The sequence below is a fragment of the Quercus robur genome, chromosome 2, assembly GCF_932294415.1.
Source record: "Quercus robur chromosome 2, dhQueRobu3.1, whole genome shotgun sequence".
NCBI lineage: Eukaryota > Viridiplantae > Streptophyta > Magnoliopsida > Fagales > Fagaceae > Quercus > Quercus robur.
The window spans coordinates 64,993,235-65,010,900 of NC_065535.1; the positions used below are offsets into that span (position 1 = coordinate 64,993,235).

The 17,666-nt window shown below is 42.6% G+C and overlaps 4 protein-coding genes across 4 annotated transcripts; 1 reads left to right on the plus strand and 3 right to left on the minus strand.

Moving 5' to 3' along the window:
- Nucleotides 1–329: 329 nt before the first annotated feature.
- On the plus strand, nt 330–2,460 carry LOC126714499 (protein COFACTOR ASSEMBLY OF COMPLEX C SUBUNIT B CCB1, chloroplastic). The gene is made up of 4 exons (XM_050414673.1): nt 330–776; nt 922–1,046; nt 1,837–1,989; nt 2,069–2,460. Exons 1-4 carry the CDS (start codon nt 420–422, stop codon nt 2,253–2,255), a joined length of 822 nt encoding a protein of 273 aa, XP_050270630.1. The 5' UTR covers nt 330–419; the 3' UTR covers nt 2,256–2,460.
- Nucleotides 2,461–2,589: 129 nt separating this feature from the next.
- LOC126714497 (cytochrome b-c1 complex subunit Rieske-4, mitochondrial-like) lies at nt 2,590–5,765 on the minus strand. Its single transcript, XM_050414672.1, has 2 exons — nt 5,405–5,765; nt 2,590–3,504 (listed from the first exon to the last, which is right to left on the minus strand). The coding sequence occupies exons 1-2, from the start codon at nt 5,598–5,600 to the stop codon at nt 2,861–2,863; spliced, it is 840 nt and encodes a 279-aa protein (XP_050270629.1). The 5' UTR covers nt 5,601–5,765; the 3' UTR covers nt 2,590–2,860.
- A 9,288-nt stretch (nt 5,766–15,053) lies between these two features.
- On the minus strand, nt 15,054–15,974 carry LOC126701956 (uncharacterized). The gene has a single exon (XM_050400441.1). It carries the CDS (start codon nt 15,972–15,974, stop codon nt 15,054–15,056), a length of 921 nt encoding a protein of 306 aa, XP_050256398.1.
- A 192-nt stretch (nt 15,975–16,166) lies between these two features.
- LOC126701966 (uncharacterized) lies at nt 16,167–17,069 on the minus strand. Its single transcript, XM_050400449.1, has one exon. The coding sequence runs from the start codon at nt 17,067–17,069 to the stop codon at nt 16,167–16,169; it is 903 nt and encodes a 300-aa protein (XP_050256406.1).
- Between the last annotated feature and the right edge of the window lie 597 nt (nt 17,070–17,666).

Sequence of the window (17,666 nt, forward strand, 5' to 3'; positions counted from 1 at the left end):
TTAGCAAATTATGATCAAAGTAACATCACTTTCAAATTAACCTTATACTAACACTATTTTTATTAACACTAATTACAAAAGACCATCTTAACAATTGTAAAAGAGATTAAAAAAAAATGTTTCTTTAAATCCAAGTAGGAAAAACTATTTTTGATACGAATGAAGCTAATGTTGATACAAGCTGAAATGTGTGTTAAGTTACTACTAAAACAAATTGAGATGTTTTAGACTTTTGAGCAGAGTTTATAGTATGTCTTTGTGTTATAACATATTCATTCTGTCATGATATATATATATATATATATATAAAGAACTTGATCCTTTTATCTGGACCATTCAATTGACTGACCATGAGAGGCTCTGTGGTTAACCTATCTCAGCTAAAGAACTCGATCCTTTTCCTCTGAGCCAAGAGACCAATGGCAGCTAAGATATTATCCTCACATCCCCACCCTCTCACTTCTCTCTCTCTTCCTTCCTCCAACAGGGACTTCTTCACCCACCACCATAAACCATGGCTCCGACCTGCTTGGAATCCCACAAGACCCAAGAGGCTACTACTTCGTGTCTCTCTCCAGGACCCACATGTCTTATCTTCTTCTTCTTCTGCTCTTGTGGAGCAGCTTCACCACCTCTACCACCATAACCCATCCTCGCTCATATTACTTGCAGATACAGCAAGTTATTCCTTGGCTAGCTACTATACTTCATTGGGTCTCTTTGTCATCTCAGTTCCTGGCCTATGGTCCCTCATCAAGCGCTCTGTCAAGTCCAAGGTTCTTTCTAACTTCATGATTATCTTTAAATTTTAGTGCCTTTGTCAAAGTTGATCCTTTCAAAGTTTCAATGGTTATGTTTGTTTGATTTTTTCTTTTTAACGAGCTAATAATCCCAATGAGGGTGGGGGGGGTGCTATATCAGATTGTGCAGAAGACGTTTATAGGTGAAGGAGAAGGGAAAAAGGCACCTAATTTTGTCGCAGGAGAAATCCTATCTTTCTTCACCCGCAACAATTTTGTGGTGACTGATAGAGGAGAGACCATTACGTAAGCCACCAACATCCTCCTCCCAGTACTTCTTTGAATTGTCTGCACAAAATTTTTAACTATCTTCTCCACGGTTGCTGAGGTGACACGTTGTGAACTTATGGTTGGTGCTAATAAAAATGCCGTAATTACTCTTCCACCACATTATTACACATATCTGGTTTTTAATTGAGATAAGGACTTAAAATCACGATTTCAATTAAAAACAAGTGTGTATACGGTGTGTGTAATAAGCATTACTAGTAAAAATGATATCAATGATTGTAAATGACATTCTAACCTCAACTTGCTATGTCAATAGTCATGAAAAAGATTATGAAAAATTTTGTGATCCTAACATTAATCAACTTCTTTTGAATGCTATGCATGCTTGACTCTAACTCAAGTAAGAGGTGATTAGTGTTAACCAAAATGCTTGTTTGATGTTTGTTCAAGCGTTAAACTACACTTCCCTAAAAAAAAGAAAGAAAAAAAAAGTGCTAAACTACACTAAGGTAACCAACTACTACATCCTGGGGCATGTATGGCGAGTGTGAAATCTCACAGTGAAAGAGTAATTATTTAGTACTTTTGAAATACATCGCAGTAGTACTCCCTCATCTTGTATGAATTATGAATCCCACTATTAGCTGAGACTAAGAGGAGAGAGCACCACACGGACTATACTCGGGAGTACATAATAGTTTTTCCATGGTGAAACCATTAAGCACAATAACAAAGTAAAAAAATTGCATTTTAATTTTTTTCCCCCTCGGTGAAGTTATATAACGTGTTTTTCTCTTGATTAAAGATTTGAAGGCATGATGGTTCCAAGCCGAGGCCAAGCAGCATTGCTAACTTTCTGCACCTGCATCAGCATGGCAAGCGTGGCCCTTGTTCTTACAATAACTGTTCCTGATTTTGGCAATAATTGGTTCTGGCTTACGATCCTAAGTCCATTGGCGTAAGTGCAGGCACTCTTTGTGTGTTTTATCTGAGTAATCTGTGACTTTTATGTACTAACACTTTAAGAGCGGCCACAGAGGAGCTTATTACTGGAAACGAGCATCAAGAAAGGAGCAAATCAAGGTTAAATTGATGGTTGCAGAAGATGGGACCCTTTCAGAGATCGTCGTTCAAGGAGATGACCAGCAAGTAGAGCAGATGAGAAAGGAGCTTCAGCTGAGTGAAAAAGGCATGGTGTATGTCAAGGGCATCTTCGAGAGATGACCGATATTTCTTTTACTAGAAAAAAATAGATTGTAAACAAAAAACCCACACAGAATTGGCTCGAGCTGTACCATTAGAATTTGACCTGTACCTTTGTGCTCAAACAATTCAAAGTATTAGTCACAGATAAGAGGTCATGGCATGAGGTTTCTTAAAAACAATAAGTGATATTTATTAAAATTAAATTTTATGAGTTGTAGAGAAATGAATCATGTGTTTGCAGTGCAGCATTACATGGGAACATACCTGATTGTCAACCCCTTACCCCATCCACTCCCCTATCCAAACCACAGACACACACAGCACCATAATTCATTACCATAACATCACAGCAGACCTAAAATAACAATTTCATAGTTGCTTCCTCAAATTGTGAAGTTTCAAAACCATCAAAGCTCAAAGGCTAGGGAAATTATTGAGAGTTCAGAGTAACACCAACAGTAGCAGTTTACAAAACTCAAGTTACATAAACATTTCTAAACATGCCCAACAACGATGGGCTGAAATCCAACATTTCTGCGACAAATCTTCGACATTATCTGACTAAATTAAATGATATTGGGATCTCAAATAACTGCAGTTTGCTAGAGAGCAGTTTATGATTCTCAACCAACCATTAACTTGTTCTCCTCCAAAAAGGAGTAAGTCGGTACCTCCAAATTGTATGGTGCAGGCCCCTTGCGAATCCTGCCAGAGATATCATAATGGGAACCATGGCATGGGCAAAACCATCCACCAAAGTCACCAGCATTTGGCAAGGGAATGCAACCCAGATGTGTGCATACTCCAACAACAATAAGCCATTCAGGATTCTTTACCCTCTCAGAGTCTGGCTGTGGGTCACGAAGAGATGAAATATCTACACTATTTGCCAGCTTTATATCCTCCTCCGTTCGGCGCCTGATGAAGACTGGCTTTCCACGCCACTTAACAGTCACAGTGGAGCCTGGCTCAATGCTGGAGAGATCAACCTCAAGGGAAGCCATGGCAAGAACATCCTTACTAGCTGACATGCTCAGCACAAACTTGAGGATAAGGAGACGAATCAGTGAGGCATATACAAACCTACCACCGGTGAGGACAAAATATGCAAATGCCCGCTTGCTGGGGTCCCCTGGAGGATAACGCTCATGGTTGTACTCATCATAAACTATCTTTGAAGTAGGGTTCTTCACGGCTGCCACAGTTGCAGGAACATCTGAAACTATTCCATTTTCCTTTATTGGGGTAAGAGACTCAGAAGCAAAACCTGGAATAAACAAAAAAGAATAATAAGAAAAAGCAAAAGAAGCAACTTGCAAAACCATAGATTTGGTCAACCTTTTATATTACAGTATACAGGTTTATACACCAAAAGGGAGAGCAGTGGTCATCAGGTATACTGTGGCCTAAACCAGTTGAAAAGGCTGCCCAATCTTTAAAGGGTGAAGGAAAAGGGAAAGCTTCAAAGAGCCACTAATAATCATGTGCAACTTGCACCATGATCAAAGAACCTACACATTTATTCATTTTCAGGGCTTTTTGAACTTTCTATCATCTTGACATATACTTCTTATAGCTTTTTTCGTCAGCAGCCCTTACTTTCCCTTCCCAATCACCCAACAAACACAAAAAATGTAAGAGCAAACTCTAGGAATGGGGTTTTATGCAAATACATATTCTTATGAATTGACATGCATATCAACACATTGCAGTTGGATACGGCTATGCGTGTATCTCATGTGGAAAACAATTTAGTCCCATAGGGCAGGTCGCTTCAATTTCGTGAAACTAGAGAAGGGAGTTTTCCTACAAAAGATGAAAAGTACTAAGCATTAAAAAGGATATGTGTGTGCCATAACTAGTCATCCTAGGGCTTGCTAAAGAAAGGTAGACACTGAAGATACAGCCCTGGGGGCCATTAAAGATTATTCCATTGGCCATCTTAAATCAATCTTCCTCAAAATTTTATTTCAAACATAAACTATAGTTGCTTAAACAGCCGTCCAAAGAAGTGCATAATAAACCCTAGAAAAAGGGATTGCTATCTTGTCTTAACAATAGAGGATTTTAATGCATGAAAGATTTGGATGCACCATCTCCAATGAGTAAAAGCAGCATATAAACAAGGGAAAAAAGGATTGTATAGAGATGAGTAATAACATTTAACTCCACAACCTTCATAAAGCCTGCAACTCTTTGGTGAAAGTAAAATTTTCCAATCACTGATAATTGGTTAACAACAGAGTACCACAGGACTACAGATTTACAAATCTAAAAGATGGTAACCCAAATTTTGGATATAAAAAGATTCCAGTCTTCAAACTCTCAATTAACAAACATTTTTTTAATATTGGTAAGCTAAACAAGAAGTCCCCCACAACTTTAGTCTCAACTTGTTATTACACGTTGAGGGGTTTCCATTGGTAACAAATAATTATCAATAGGTAGAAACAACTGTATGTGAGGCCAAAGAGTTGATAAACAAAACATACATACAGATATATATATACACACACAACATTATCATCTAGCTAACACTTCATTATCGGGAGAAGCAATAGTAAGCTCAGATTGTTGGATTCAAAAACGTAAACCAGACATTAATATCTTGACACCTATAATTATCTTTGTTTACATAAAAATCTAATCTTTAACATTGACAAACACATAAATATTCATCAAAACACCACACAAAAAATTTGTTGCCTGACATCATCAATCAAACATCATTAGGACAAGCACTCTCATGTTTCAACTTTCACTTTACATTTCCTTGAGTGCCAAAGCAATTTTAAAGATGCAACTTGAGAGAGGAACACCCCAATTTTGGTTGTGAGCTCCTTCAAATCAAAACTCATTGGAAAGCAGGAAACTTGGAAACTATCACACACACATTATCAATTATTCAAAAAGCTATCATACCCAAATCTCCAAAGCCCCTCAAATAATTTCAAGCAACTATAACAGTCCAGCTCTCCTACCCTAACAACAAAAACCATATTACGTAAAAGCAATCGAAAAAACCCAGGGGAAAAAAAAAACCCAAAAAAAAAAAAATCCCAGTTATTAAAAATTAAAAATTAACCTTAATCATTTCCTATAACAACAAAAAAGAATGAAAGTTGAAAACTTCGTAGAAAATTTTAGAGGAAAGAGGAAACCCTAACCTCTGAAAGGGACGTGGAAGTCAGGTCCGAAAGAGAAGGAGTAAGCAGAGCCGTTGGATCTGGGATCACCAGAGGAAGAGGAATCACCGCCGTTGATGAAATGACGGGAGACAAGGGCCGAGGAGGCCTGAACCTGGTTGGGTCTCCATGGAGGCGAAGACAGAGAAGAGAGCTTCCTCGCTGCAACCCTCAACATCTTCTTCGAACTTCGATTAGCTCCACAAAACCAGTGCCCACCGCTTTCGCTAAGTTCTGGGAATTTCGGAAGAGAGAGAGAGAGAGAAAGACAACCTTTTTTTTCGAGAGACAAAGGAAGAGGAAACGGAGACTGTGATCGTTTTGGTTTCCTCAGGTAGTGTCTGTCTGTCTCTGATTTTGACACGTCATTTCATTGATCAACTAGGCCCAAACCCAAACAAATCCTACATGTCGTTTATTCACACATACAAAGTCAAAGAGAGTATATATATATATATATATATTTTTTTTTTTTTGGAGGAACCAAAGAGAGTATACTCAAAAAAAGACTACAAAAAAAAAAAAAAAAAAAAAAAAAAGAGAGAGGAAGCTTTCCAATTTAATTCTTCCATCTAGTGCTATCCAATCTTACTACGGTTGGTTTTAGTTTTTTTTTTTTTTTTTTTTTTTTTTTTTCTTTTTTTAACTTTCCAAAACAATGTAATTTTGGTGGACTTAATTAGGAGTGTGCATTCAACCTATCAACCTGTGTATATATTAGTTTATTTTATTATAATTTTTATATTTTGGTAGTTTGAGAATTTAGTTTTGATGAATTTTGAAATATAATTTAGACGTATTATATAAATTATAATTATAATAATTTATTGAACAAAAATTGCTTAAATGATTTATAAAAGTTCAAAATTTTTATAAAAGATATGAAATATGTAAGATAAGCACAAGTGCAAACCCCATTGTGTGGGTTGGGTCTGGTCAGATTAATTTCTAAACATGTGATGAGTCGAAATTTCTCATCCTAACAATGTCAAGTTGGGTTTGAAACAGCTTCCAACTACATTTAGAAATAGGAGTGAAAAAAAGATTGCATTGAAAATGAATGGAAGTTATAAAATTTTTATTTTTAGTTATTTTTAAAGATGGTGGACTTCAAAACATGTCAAAATTAAAGTGTGTAATTTGTAATTTAATTTTTAAGAAAATAAAAATAAAAATTAACTTACTAACTTTATGCAAGCAGATTCCTGTAGTTGGCTGAGTCACAAGCACAAAGACAGTGAAAAAACTAAAAATATAACTAAAAGAATCTAAGAGACTACCACAAAGAGAATATTCCTTAACCCTCATCCCATATTCCCAAAGAAGTAGGAGTCCTCTGGTTACGCCTATATTTCAGCTACTACTCTTTCCCAAATTGCCGGTGACTACTAACTATTGTCATATGAGCAAGTTGTGACAAAAATTGTAGTTTTAGCATTACTTTTTTTATAGTAATAATTATTACAATTTTTTCAATAACTATTTTAGAGGTTAGATTTTGATTAGTTGTTAGTCACTTTACATAAACCCACTATTTTTCCTTTCATCTCTTACAATTTGCTACATAAAAAATGTGGCAAAGTTATATCACAGAAAGTTGTGGTACTAGATTTTTTGAGTATCCATCAGTGTTTAATTTCACATGTTTAATTTCACTTGTCCCATCCTATGTCACGAGTTTTCTAAGAACTTCTAAAGGATTCAAGCTTGCATGTGCAATTAGAAAAGGAAAAAGGTCTTAGTCCAAAAGTCTTGGGTTGAGTCACTCTAATTCTACTAGCGATGTGCTGATGTTTCTTATACTTCTTTAAAATGAGGTTTTAATCCGAGAGTGATTAAAAAAATATATAAAAGTTACACTAGTTGCATTTTCTTAGCCATTGTCTTGAGTCTCTTAACCATTGTCTTAGGGCACTCAACACTTCTTGTAGGGATGAAGAATCAATACTCCTTATTGATCTTATAAAATGATGATGCCGTAATATCACCAGTGAGCAACACAATCCATGCTTGCTCCCGCTAACAACCTGCAAGAAGAAAAAGCGATCTCGCCGTGGGCACCGGTGTGGTGTCGACCAAATACTCTCCGACGGTCAAATTAGAACTGTTCTCAACTCTAGAGTGCTAGAGAGGGTAAATTATGCGTACCTTGATTCGCGAGAGTATTGTAGCTTTTATAGTAGAAGAAAGTCGGCTTCTCTTCCTTGGACTAGAAGTCTTTTCCTTATGGGAATCCCCTTGAGTAATCCCAAACGTGATGGACAAGACATTTCCTTGTAGAGGGGATCAACGCGCGTATTTTCCGGAATGTTCCTTGCACTAGGTTTCTAGTTTCCTTGGAGACCATACGTGTGCGCCAAGAGTATGGAACTGCTCTAGGCTACTGGGCTCTACCATTGCCGGCCTATGGGCTCGGATCCGTCAGGCCCAATGTCGTGAAAGTCCATTGAGCTAATTTTTGCCCCTTCAGCTGCCCCCTTCACCCTATGGGTCCGTCAATTCTTATATAGATGAACCCTTAGGGTAACGGTTAGATATCGTTTGGATTTCACGGACAGAGAAAATTTAGGACGGATCCATATGATTTTTAAGTTGACAGTTTTCTTAGGAGGAGACAAATTGCGACTATTTTTAAGGCAGATAGCCAAGCATTTGTGAGCGTGCCACGTGTCGCATTTCAATTGGGTTTTCTATCGGATCGAAGCGTCGCTTCGTCTTCCGTGCATTTCAGGTATATATATTACACCTCCCAATCCTCATTTCTTCATTTCACAGACAAAACACATAGTCAGAGCGCAACCGTCATCTTTGTCAGAACAGTCCGTCGCCCATACAAAACAGTTGATCATACAACCGTCAACTCCCAGTTACTTCAAAGAACGGTGAGTATTGCTATTATTATATGCAAGGTTTTTTTGAATTTGGCAGTTATATATAGACAGACCTATACAATCGTCAATACTCTTAGATCCATCAGTCTTAGGTTTTGCCGTCATTTGTAGGAAATGTCTAGTGCGTCAAGTAACTAGTCAATGGTTCGTGACGGGACGGAATACGAGGAAGTATACCCGTCCGGTCATAAAGACCAAGAGAGTCCTGGCGAAGATAGAAGTCCGTCCGCCTCTTCCTCCTCAATAAATGAGGACATGGAGATGGTCGAAGTAGAAGAATCTTCTGACGACAACGAGGATCTACCGTCGAAACCCGTCGTCTGTGCTGATGGACTTAGGAAGTTCATCATGCTACCAAAGTGGACGGTGCACAAATTTACATCCGTCATTAAGGAGAAACACTTCAACACATTTAGGGTTAACTTTCAAATTCCTGACTACATTCCAATCCGTCTGCCCTACGTATCAGAGAAATGCTATTACGACGGGGTGGAAGGTGTCGGAGTGTATAAACAGATGCTGAAGGCGGGGCTTAGATTTCCTCTAAGTAGACTGCATAGAGAGCTTTTAAAGTATCTGGGTCTTTCCGTCAACCAGATATCCCCAAATGCCTGGAGGGTCTTCATTGCCATGGAGATACTCTATGGTGCAATGACTGACGGTGAACGGAGGCTGACGGTGCGTGAATTCCTTCATTGCTACCGTCCAGATGAGATTGATAAGTCAAGGGGAATTTACAGTTTTGCCAGTAGGAGCCCGTTGCTAAAGGTTATTTTTGAAACACTAGACTCAAATAGAGACTGGAAGAGTCGCTATTTCTTCATAGAGGGTGACGGATGGATGAGCTATCCGAGGGAGACGGAATTTATTCCCGTCGACACAACATGGGGTGTTTTACATTCATCTTGTATGAACTCGTCACATTTTACTTAATATATTATATTCGTTAGCTTTGGCTGTTTTCTCTAACCATCTACTTCATCTGCAGGTAGACGGCGCCCTCAAGTCAGCGTGGAAGAGTTTAGCTTTCTAGAAAGAATTTTTCAGAAGACAAAGCCAGAAGAGTGGACTTGGGCAAAGTTGGTGAATCCGAAAACAATCCACTGGTATTGTGACGGTCCCGAACCTACCTATGAAGGCATTATATACGACGAAAGAGTCCACAGACGTAAGTCCGTCAACTTTTACTTTTCGAAAGTAGTTTTTAATTTATGTAGATAGCTTCATCCGTCCTGTATTATAGAAATGGACGACGCAAAGAGGAGGCACTGATAAAATCACTGGTCTTCAAACAAAAGGAGACGGGCGAGGTTGTGGTTCCCAAGGGGTTGGGGTCGTCGGCGAAGAGGAAGCAGCCGTCCAAGTCTGACCGTCCACATAAGCAGCAGAAGGTTCCTCTGGAACCCGTTGTGGGCTTGATGGCTGAGGGAGCGAAGACCGTCACCCCAGCAAAACATGGGTCTGGCAAGGGCTTAATGCAGGCCCCGTCCACCAGCCAGGAGAAGCCTCCTCCTCTTCTCCGTGATGACTCGAAATTTGCGTTGGAGAAACTTTCGTCGATAATTTCCACGGAGGATTACGAGGACCTGGGTAATCATTCGACGGAGGCAATGGGGGAGACGGGTCTGTTTGCTGTTGCACAGGTAACTTTTATCCGTCAATTTGTGTCTGTCCACTTTCTTTAGCCTTTTGTTTAACACCCTTTTAACTTGTTTATTCCAGTCCTTGGTTATGATGAAGGGCTTAATGGAACGGTGCCTAAATCGTGAGGCGGCTTTGGAACGTGTACGGGCAAAAGCGGAGCAGACGGAGGATGAACTCGGTCAACTTCATAAGTGGAAGTCTACAATAGAGAAGAAGTTCGACCTGTCAGAGAAGACTAGGAAAGAGCTTGAGCAGAGGACGGAGGAAGCTGGGAAGGCCTTGAAGGGTAAAGACGAGGAGACAAAGGACTTGAAGGAAAAGCTTCGTCAAGCCAAGGAGGATGCTGTCAGTGAGTACCGAGACTCTGAGGCTTTGTTGAAAGAGCTGGGGGGATCGTTCCTTCAAGGCTTCGACGATGCACTCCATCAGCTTAAAAAAGCCTACCCTGACCTGGATGTGTCAATGATTACCGTCAATGATCAAGATCAGACGTCTACTCTGCCCGCCGCTTCAGAGAATACGGACGACCTTTTTGGCGAGGATGCGGTTCAGGGTGACGGAGAATCGGTCCTGTCGAAGGATGCCCAAGTTGCCGACCCAAAAAAATAGATTGATATTACTTATCTTTTTTGTAATTTATTTTGAGAACAATCCGTCCATGTATTAAACAGTTGCCCCCTGGGCTTTTTATTCGCTTATTAATGCTATACTTTATTTTTATGCTTTCTATTATTGTTTGGAAAAAATCCATCCACCTCATGAATGAGAGATTTTAAGAAAATACTTGTCTATCCTAGTGTACTTCAAGCCAACGTTCGATCCGTCCATTTGGATGATCCGTCTACCTTGAAGACATGTATGACATCCTCTTGGTGATCCGTCAACTCTTCGAAATCTTGGTAGCCCGTCTACTTGGTATTGGATAATTGCCTATTTCATACGATCCGTCCATTTTTGGACTTGTATTTTAGTTCATCATTTTTTGGGGATCCGTCCTCTTTTGAGGACAGTTTTTTTTTTTTTTTTTTATAGTAATTTGTCCACTTTGTGGACATGTATATTAATTTACTGTTGTGGTGATCCGTCCGCTTTCGTGGACAATATTTCATCACCTAAGTGATCCGTCCACTTTGTGGACTTGTAATAGTTCACCGTTTTGGTAATCCGTCAACTTTGTGGATAGTTCATTCATCACCTTAGTGATCCGTCCACTTTGTGGACTTGTAATAGTTTACCGTTTTGGTGATCCGTCCACTTTGTGGACTTTATTTCATCACCTAAGTGATCCGTCCACTTTGTGGACTTGTAATAGTTCACCGTTTTGGTAATCCGTCAACTTTGTGGATAGTTCATTCATCACCTTAGTGATCCGTCCACTTTGTGGACTTGTAATAGTTTACCGTTTTGGTGATCCGTCCACTTTGTGGACTTGTCATTTCATCACCTTAGTGATCCGTCCACTTTGTGGACTTGTAATAGTTCACCGTTTTGGTGATCCGTCCAATTTGTGGACTTGTTATTTCACCGTTTCGGTGTTTCGTCCATTTTTGTGGACAGTTTTTCATCACCTCAGTGATCCGTCCACTTTGTGGACTTGTAAATAGTTCAGCGCTTTGGAGATCCGTCCACTTCGTGGGCAGTTATTTTTACGCTATTGGTGATCCGTCCACTTTGTGGACATTTTTCATCACCTTAGTGATCCGTCCACTTTGTGGACCTAGCCTGTGTAATATCCATGTGAAAATTCAAAGTTTTGTCTGAATATTCTTCTTTAAAGAAAATGCGTTTGTAGAAAAGTACCGCCCCCTTGGGCTTAAAAAGGCACAAAAAGATTGTAGTAAAAGTAAAAAGGAAAAACTAGTAAATTGTTGCTAAAAGAATAGAATAAAATAAACTTTGGAAATCGTTGGTTCCCCACATTTTCCTCTACTGGTAGTATTTCCGAAGATGCTCCGTGTTCCAAGGGTGCTGTAGCTTTCGTCCGTCCAACGTCTTGAGGTGGTAGGTTCCCTTCCTTTGCCATGACGCGATCCTGTAGGGTCCTTCCCTGTTGGGGCCGAGTTTTCCTTGCGAAGGATCTCTTGTGGCACCCATTACTTTCCGTAGTACGAGGTCCCCGACCTGGAAGTCCCTGTGCCTCACTTTGTTGTTGTAGTGTTTCGCCATGAGATCCTGATAGCGCGCCAACCTCTGTTCTGTTGTTGCCCTAACTTCGTCCAGTAGATCAAGCTGGAGGCGCATACCCACTTTGTTCGTATCCTCATCGTAGCTTTCCACTCGGTAACTCGTGAGCCCCACTTCTGCGGGAATGATAGCTTCGGTTCCATATGCGAGTCGGAATGGGGTTTCTCCAGTAGGGGTTCTCGCTGTGGTCTGGTATGCCCATAGGACGCTTGGTAGTTCGTCTGGCTAGATACCCTTTGCCCCCTCGAGACGGGTCTTGATTATTTTGAGCAGGGACCTGTTTGTGACCTCAACTTGCCCATTTGCCTGTGGGTGTGCGGGTGATGAGTAGTGATTCTTGATCCCTAGCTCCGCGCAGAAGTCTCTGAATATGCTGTTGTCGAACTGCTTTCCGTTGTCAGAGACCAGTACCTTAGGTATCCCGTACCTGCATATGATATTTCTCCAGACAAAGCTTCGGATGTTTTTCTCCGTGATGGTGGCTAAAGCTTCTGCCTCGACCCATTTAGTGAAGTAGTCTATGCCAACGACCAAGAATTTCAGCTGCTGGATAGTCGTCGGAAACGGACCCATAATATCAAGTCCCCATTGTGCGAACGGCCACAGATCCGTCATAGGTGTCAGCTCTTCGGACAGCTGCCTTATGAAATTGCTGAACCTCTGGCATTTGTCGCAAGACTGGACATAAGCTTGCGCATCCTTCATCATTGTAGGCCAGTAGTATCCTGCTCGGATCAGCTTGTGTACCAGTGATCGTGCGCCTGAGTGGTTTCCGCAGATACCCTCATGTACTTCTTTCATCACATAGTCTGCTTCTTCTTGGCATAAACACCTTAGGTACGGTCGAGAGAAACCCCTTTTGTATAGGACATCCTTCATCAGCACGAACCGTGACGCCTGGACCTTCAGCTTCCTTGCGGCGCCCTTTTCCTTTGGTAACACCCCATCCCTTAGGTAGGAGATTAATGGCGTGGTCCAGTTATGTTCAGAGTTCACCACCTGCATATTTGTCCCGTCATCGATAAGTGAAGATATTTGGACGAATGATAATACCTGTTCGGGAACCAGCATGAATTCGGCTAATGCAGCTTTTGCTAGTTGGTCAGCCCATTCGTTCTCTTCTCTTGGGACCTGAATGAATTCGACTTCGAGGCTGTTGATTCGGTACCTCACTTCTTCCAGATATCTCTTCATTCTATCGTTCTTGCACTCGTAGTTGCCATTGATCTGACTTGTGACCACTTGTGAATCGCAGTGGACAATTATGCTTTTTGCACCCGCGGCCCTCGCAAGGTCTAGCCCCGCGACCAGGGTTTCATACTCTGTCTTGTTGTTGGTTGTTGGAAAATCCAGTCGGATCATGCACTGTATCGTGTCCCCCTGCGGAGTTTTTATCACTACTTCGGCTCCTCCGGCTCGTCTGTTTGAGGATCCGTCTGTGTGGATACTCCACTGTTCCTTCTCTTTTACCAACTGGTCCTCCCTGAGTGTGAACTCAGCGATGAAGTCAGCTACTACCTGTCCTTTTATGGTCGCCCGTGGGCGGTACTGGATGTCGAATTCGCTTAGCTCTATCGCCCACAAGGCCATCCTTCCTGCTGCTTCTGGGTTATGCATGGCTTTTCTCAGCGGCTTGTCCGTTAAGACAATGATTTTATGCGCCTGGAAGTATGGCTTAAGTCTCCGCGCAGCAATTACTAACGCGAAAGCCAACTTCTCCAACTGAGGGCACCTCTCTTCTAGGCTGGTAAAGTAGACGGGTTTCTGTATACCGTCCTCTTCCCTTACCAAGGCTGCGCTTACAGCGACACTCAAGACTGCCAAATAAAGGTAGAGTTCCTCTCCATGTATGGACAGACTGAGCAGCGGTGGAGACGATAGATACGTCTTCAAGTCGTTGAAAGCTGTTTGGCATTCATCCGTCCACTCAAATGACTTTCTCAGAGTTCGGAAGAATGGCAAACACCTATCCGTCGCCCTTGAGACGAACCTGTTTAGTGCTGCGATCTTCCCATTTAAACTTTGGACCTCCTTGACCGTCCTTGGTGGTTCCAACTCCATTATCGCCCGTACTTTCTCCGAGTTGACCTCTATTCCTCTTTGGGATACCATGTAACCCAAGAATTTTCCCGCAGTTACTCCAAACGCACACTTGTTCGGATTCAGCTTCATATTGAACGATCGAAGCGTATCGAATGTTTCTCTGAGGTCGTCTAGGTGATCTTCTTCATGCACGCTTTTAACCAACATGTCGTCAACATAAACCTGAACATTCCTACCAATCTGATGTGCAAACATCTTGTTCATTAGCCTTTGGTATGTTGCTCCAGCATTTTTGAGTCCAAAAGGCATCACCTTGTAGCAGAATAATCCTTGGCTTGTGACGAAAGAGGTCTTCTCCTGATCTGGTTGTAGCCAAAGAAAGTGTCCATGAAGCTGAGGAGCTGGTGTCTTGCAGTTGAATCCACATGGGTATCTATCCGTGGGAACGGGTAGTTGTCTTTGGGACAAGCTTTGTTAAGGTCTGTGAAATCTACGCACATCCTCCAGCTTCCGTTGGCTTTCTTAACCATAACTACATTCGCCAGCCAGTCGGGATAATATACTTCCCGGATGAAATCTGCCTCCAGTAACTTCCGAACTTCCTCGGCTATGGCCCTATCCCGTTACCGGGCGAAAACTCGTTTCTTTTGCCGGACTGGAGGGAAGGAGGGCGATACATTCAACTTGTGGACCATGACCGATGGGTCAATTCCCGGCATGTCTTCATGATTCCAGGAGAATACGTCTTGGTTATTTCTTAGGAAAGTTGTGATCGTCTGGCGTACGGGCCAACTGGCTAGTGTGCCAATCTTAGTCGTTCGTTCAGGCCGTGTGTCGTCAAGTCTTACTTCTTCTAGCTCTTCAATCGGCTATGCTAATGCTCGCTGTTTCCCGATGCACATTGTCTGCTGCTGATCCTCCATCTCTAACATGGTGATGTAGCATTCTCGTGCTGCTACTTGATTCCCCCGCAGTTCTCCTACCCCATATTCCGTCGGGAATTTGATCATTAGGTGGTATGTAGAGGCTACCGCCTTCCAGGAATTGAGAGTGGGTCGCCCGAGGATGGCGTTGTAAGCGGACGAGTAGTCGACTACGAGGAACGTTATCTCCTTAGTGATCTGCTGAGGATAGTCACCTGCCGTCACAGCTAGCGTTATCGCGTCCAAAAGGAAGACCTTCGTACCCCCAAATCCTACGAGTGGGGAGTTCGTTGGGGACAATCGTTCCTTGTCAATCCTCATCTGCTGGAATGCTGGATAGTACAGGATGTCTGCTGAGCTGCCGTTGTCGACGAGGACCCGGTGCATATTATAATCCCCAATCTGCAAGCTAACTACTAGCGTGTCGTCATGAGGATGGTGAAGTCTCCGAGCGTCATCCTCTGAAAAGTTTATGACGGGGTTATCTATCCGCGGCATCATTGGTACTGATCCTGTGAGTTGGACGCTATGGACCGTCCTGAGGTAGGTTTTGCGGGCTTTCTTGGAAGATCCGGCCGCAGTTGTGCCCCCTACGATCATTCGTATGTCTCCTATGGGTGGTCTAGGGCGATCGTTCTCCCTTCGTGGAGCCTGTTCTTCCGGCGTATCAGTTCTTTCCCTGCTGACGAACCTCTGTAGTTTCCCCTGCCTGATTAGGGTCTCAATCTGCTGCTTCAGGTCGTAGCAGTTAGCTGTGTCGTGACCGTGGTCCTGGTGAAAGCGGCAATACTTGTCTCTAGGTCTTTTGTTGGGGTCTCCCTTCAACTTTCCAGGGAAAGTCAATGCTCCTTCATCTTTGATTTGCATCAATACTTGGTCGATTGGGGCGGTTAACGGGGTGAAATTGGTGAACCTTCCAGTGGGTGGTCTGGAGCGCTTTTCATCACGTTGATCCCCAGTTTTAGCGACCTTTCGCCCCCTGTCTTGTCTCGTGTCTTCCTACCTTTCCCTCTTCTTAGGCCTTTCCTCGCGGGCCAGCAGCGCATCTTCTGCATTCATTTACTTGGTAGCCCTGTAGAGGACGTCCGTCATGGTTTTTGGGTCATTCTTGTATAGGGAAAACAAGAACTTACCCTTCCGTAGCCCGCTAGTGAACGCGGCTACGAGTATTTTATCGTCAGCTTCATCAATCGAAAGGGCTTCTTTGTTGAAACGAGTTATATAGGCTCGCAGCGTCTCGTCTTCTCGCTGCTTGATATTCATTAAGCAAGCAGTGGACTTTTTGTATCGATGTTCGCCTATAAAGTGTGAGGTGAACAGGGCGCTCAACTCCTTGAAAGTATTGATGGAGTTTGGTGTCAGCCTACTGAACCAGACCCTCGCAGGCTCCTTCAGCGTGGTCGAGAACGCCCTGCACATGATCTTGTCTGGTACGCCCTGAAGGTGCATCAAGGTCTTGAAGGTCTCTAGATGATCGAGTGGATCCTTGACCCCGTCGTAACTTTCGATCTGCGGCATCCGGAACTTTTGTGGCAGGGGGAATGAGTTGACGGACGCAGTGAATGGTGAGTCAGTCCTGTTCACCAAATCATCGAGATCAGAAGATACTCGCCCCTTGAAGGCGTTCATCATGACCTCCATCTGCTCCTTCATCGCCTGCATCTCGGCAACGATAGGTGGGGGGGCAAAATCCATGAGAGACGGAAGGCTCACGTTTTGCCGCTCTGGTCGGCTTGGGGCATTGCTGCCTTCAGGCTTTTCCTGCTCCCTTCGCTCGGCACTGTTACCTTCCTGGTTTTGCTCCTGAAGGTTGGGTCCTACATCCCTTTGTCGTAGTTGCTCCTCCAGATCGTGGTTCTGCTTTGTGAGTCGTTCTACTGCTGTCATGAGTGTCTGGACCTGCCTTTCTAATGCAGTAGATCTCGGTGGTTCGTCTTCTTGAGCGTTGTTGGTGGTAGCCATCGAGCGAGTGAGTACCATGTGACTCTTATGTCCGGGAGGCGATGCTCTGGCTTAAACTTTTCGCATTCCCACAGACGGCGCCAACTGATGATGTCGTAATATCACCAGTGAGCAACATAATCCACGCTCGCTCCCGTTAACAACCTGCAAGAAGAAAAAGCGATCTCGCCGTGGGCACTGGTGTGGTGTCGACCAAATAGCCTCCGACGGTCAAATTAGAATTGTTCTCAACTCTAGAGTGCTAGAGAGGGTAAATTATGCGTACCTTGATTCGCGAGAGTATTGTAGCTTTTATAGTAAAAGAAAGTCGGCTTCTCTTCCTTGGACTAGAAGTCTTTTCCTTATGGGAATCCCCTTGAGTAATCCTAAACGTGATGGACAAGACATTTCCTTGTAGAGGAGATCAGCGCGCGTATTTTCTGGAATGTTCCTTGCGCTAGGTTTCTAGTTTCCTTGGAGACCATACGTGCGTGCCAAGAGTATGGAACTGCTCTAGGCTACTGGGCTCTACCATTGCCGGCCCATGGGCTCGGATCCGTCAAACCCAATGTCGTGAAAGTCCATTGAGCTAATTTTTGCCCCTTCATAAAAAATAAA